Genomic DNA, 3,589 nt, shown 5'->3' on the forward strand with positions numbered 1-3,589 from the left:
CTGGTTTCTACAATAAAGAACTAACCAAAATTAAAAATTCTAACTAAAAAATCTACAATTTTATTATCTTTCTATTGATAAAAAATTTAATTTAAAAATTTTATCATCTAATCATATCTTTTATTACCATTTTTGAATAATTATGGATAGAACTATGCTCATAACTTTAGAGGAAGAAACAAATCTAAATAAGTATATCACTGTTAGCATATATGATGACAACAAGTTAAATTCATTAATATTATATCTAATCTTTTTTAATACCATTGTTTATTCTATATAATAGGAAATTCTCATATATAATAAAGGTGGTAGATTATGATAAATTATAACAGATGAGATGACATATTATAGTCAAATCAATATGAATTGCATATCTTATATTAATAGAATATGAAGTTATCAAAACATCTTAAAATTAATAAAATTAAATTTCAAATATAAATTATAGCAAATTAAAGTTGAATTTACTCTTAAATAACTCAAAATAATAATTGTTGTTATTTGATTTTCTGCTATAAAAACACTAAAATTTTCATTATGCAAACATCAATCCATATTTTCATTTGTCAAATACCAAAAACAAATGGAGAAGAAAAACAAAGGTCGTCAGAAAATAGAAATGGTGAAAATAAAAAATGAAAGTAATCTTCAAGTTACTTTTTCAAAGAGAAGATCTGGTCTTTTCAAAAAAGCTAGTGAACTTTCTACACTTTGTGGTGCCGAAATTGCCATTATCGTTTACTCACCTGGACGAAAAGCTTTTTCTTTTGGTCATCCAAATGTTGAAACCGTAATTGATAGAATTGTAAACAACAATCCTCCACCTTCTCACCAACCAAACAATTTGCAACCCAGTGAAATTCATCAAAATTATATCATTCAAGATCTGAACAATCATCTTACTCAGGTGAATCTTAAATTTTATGTTCTTTTAATTGTGTTCTACAAAATTCTACTATGTTTAATATAAATCATAAAAATCTATACTAACATATTTTTTTGAGATATTGTTTTGTTTTATATAATTAAATAAATACATATACATATTAGTTGTCATGAATAAACATCTATCATATGGCTTAAGTAATTATTTTCTCCACATCTAAGATAGATTTATATACTCATGATTTGCCAGAAAAAAATCATAATGATATGTTGACAAATCATATGAAATAAAAATTGATAACATAGTGTATATATTAATTTATTTCTTTGGTTTTTGTTTTCTTAATAATTATATTGAGAGTTTATTTCAAATGGCTTCTCACACATAAAGTTCTAAAAATGGATTCTTTTTTTTTCTTTATTTGTAGGTGATGAATCAATTAGAATTTGAGAAAAAAAGGAATGAAGAACTGAAGAAAATAAGAGAAATTTCTAAAAGGCCTGAAAATTGGTGGGAAGAACCCATTGAAAAACTTGACTTAGCTCAAGCCTATGAATTTAAAGGTATGCTTGAAAATTTGAAAAAAGAGGTTACATTTGAAGCAAAAAAATATTTTCAAGCAAATATTCCTCATCAAAACTTTGATGTTGGAAATTCTAGCAATGCTCCTTTTGGGGTTGATGATGGTAATAACAACTTTAATGTTGGAAATTCAAGCAATGCTTCTTTTGGGATTAATGGTGGTGATAATTACTTTTATGTCGGAAATTCTAGCAATGATTTTTTTGGGGTTGATGGTAGTAACAATATCAACCTAGATTTCGATCAGTATCATCAAAGAAGGATGGTAGACATGAATGCATCCTCCAACCATGGCATGATTCTTCCTAATCACTCGATACCATTTGGAAATAATAATCATGGTAGTATTACTAATGAATTTGTTCCAAGAAACAATATGAACTACATACCAGATTTTAATCAAAACCAAAACATGACGTTGAAGGAAGAAAATAAGCATCATCATGTCGGTCATCCTCCACACTCTAGATCTGATTATTCTTAATCATTTCTGTGATCCAATTTATGTTTCTAAACAAAAATAAAAAAACAATCATGTTTTAGGATATCCTCATTTCTCTTTAATATAATGTATTTTTAACCTTTCAGAATTTCTCATTTCTTCTTAATATGTTATATTGTTTTGCTTTCTTAATTTATCATTTCTTCTTCTTATAATATATATTTTTTCTTTCAGATTTCTATCTCTTATTATTATGTTTTTTCTTCTGTATTATGGCATATATTATTTTCCTCAGTTTCTTATTATGTTGTATTTTTGGTAAAGAAGTATGTTCTTGTTATATTTTGTTATCAGAAAATTGAAAATAAACATTAACATATACTACGATTTTAATACAAGACTATATTTGGAAAAATGCATTACGGCGCTGAAATACCATTGCTGGCCATATTTACGCTTTTTATGTTTATTTCAAAAAAATGTATCAAATGATCCATCATGTACATATGCACTATTTTTTTTTGTCGACACATGCACCCTTTTATCTAGTACAAATACAAATATCCCACATTTTTTGTTAAATTTTAACAAATTAAATGAGAGCATTATGTTATTATAATTTTTAACTAATTTCGTATTTTACATTGAGAAAATATTCCTAAAATGATAGAAAATATTAAATTTAATATACAGAAAACCTACTGAATTAGAGTTAAATTTTTGTGATTTCATACAATAGTACAACATGAATTTTCTTCTATAGATGTCATTCTGATCATTTTAATAAGATTTGTAAGAAAAATGGAAAAACAAATTCATATAAAAATTTGATATAAAGAACCAAATATCTATAAAAGTGTTTCTTTTTGTTTTATTTATTCTCATAGGCAACTCGGAAAAAGAAAATATGACAATATATGATAAGAGATATAATTAAGAACACAATAACAGTAAATATGGTTTTTTAAAATGTTTTACCATAAATAGTATTTTTTATGTGATTCAAGAAACCTAAAATATCAGTAGATATATAATGTAGAAATTAGTTGAGAAGCTGCAGATGTATAAAAAGTTTTATCATTTGACGCATTCACATAGAAAGTACTTTTTTCAAAAGTTAAGAAATGTAAATCAAGATAATTAGAAAAGAAATGATACCATATACAAAAAGGAACATAGTAGAGAAACTGGAGTCTAAAATTATGAGAATGAAATATAACAAATTAAATATATATATATATATATGTATATATAAGAAATTTACACTTTTTCAATTATTAACCTGGTTAAAAGTAAGAAATGAAAGTAATTTTCAAGCTATTTTCTTTAACAAAATATCTATTTTTTCGTAGAAAAAAAAGATGTGGGGGTGTTCATGTATTGTTTCATGTACGTGGGCTTTAATTTAATTTTAAGGAAACCATGGTTACTGTGATAAGGAGAAATGACTGGGTTAAACTCGATGATTCTGACTTCTGAGGATCCATAAGAGTGGAATAGTGGAGCAGATTAGGTTCAGACTTATTTTATAACAGATCTAAAAGGTTCTAGACATTGTTTGTTTAGTTTTCATGTGGAACTAGAAACGTTTTTCTGCATGATAAAAGCCTGAGCGAAATTTTGAAACTTTTTTTGAATTCATGGGTCTGAAAAGATTGCAAAAAAAGAGAAAAAAC

At 25.5% G+C, this 3,589-nt stretch overlaps 1 protein-coding gene across 1 annotated transcript; it reads left to right on the forward strand.

Annotated features, from left to right (window-relative positions):
• The first annotated feature begins 586 nt into the window (after positions 1–586).
• Positions 587–1,955, forward strand: LOC18020513 (agamous-like MADS-box protein AGL62). Its single transcript, XM_024157547.1, has 3 exons — positions 587–910; positions 1,317–1,575; positions 1,690–1,955. The coding sequence occupies exons 1-3, from the start codon at positions 587–589 to the stop codon at positions 1,953–1,955; spliced, it is 849 nt and encodes a 282-aa protein (XP_024013315.1).
• The last annotated feature ends 1,634 nt before the right edge of the window (positions 1,956–3,589 follow it).

This window comes from Eutrema salsugineum, unplaced genomic scaffold (assembly GCF_000478725.1).
Source record: "Eutrema salsugineum unplaced genomic scaffold, Eutsalg1_0 scaffold_17, whole genome shotgun sequence".
NCBI classification, from domain to species: domain Eukaryota; kingdom Viridiplantae; phylum Streptophyta; class Magnoliopsida; order Brassicales; family Brassicaceae; genus Eutrema; species Eutrema salsugineum.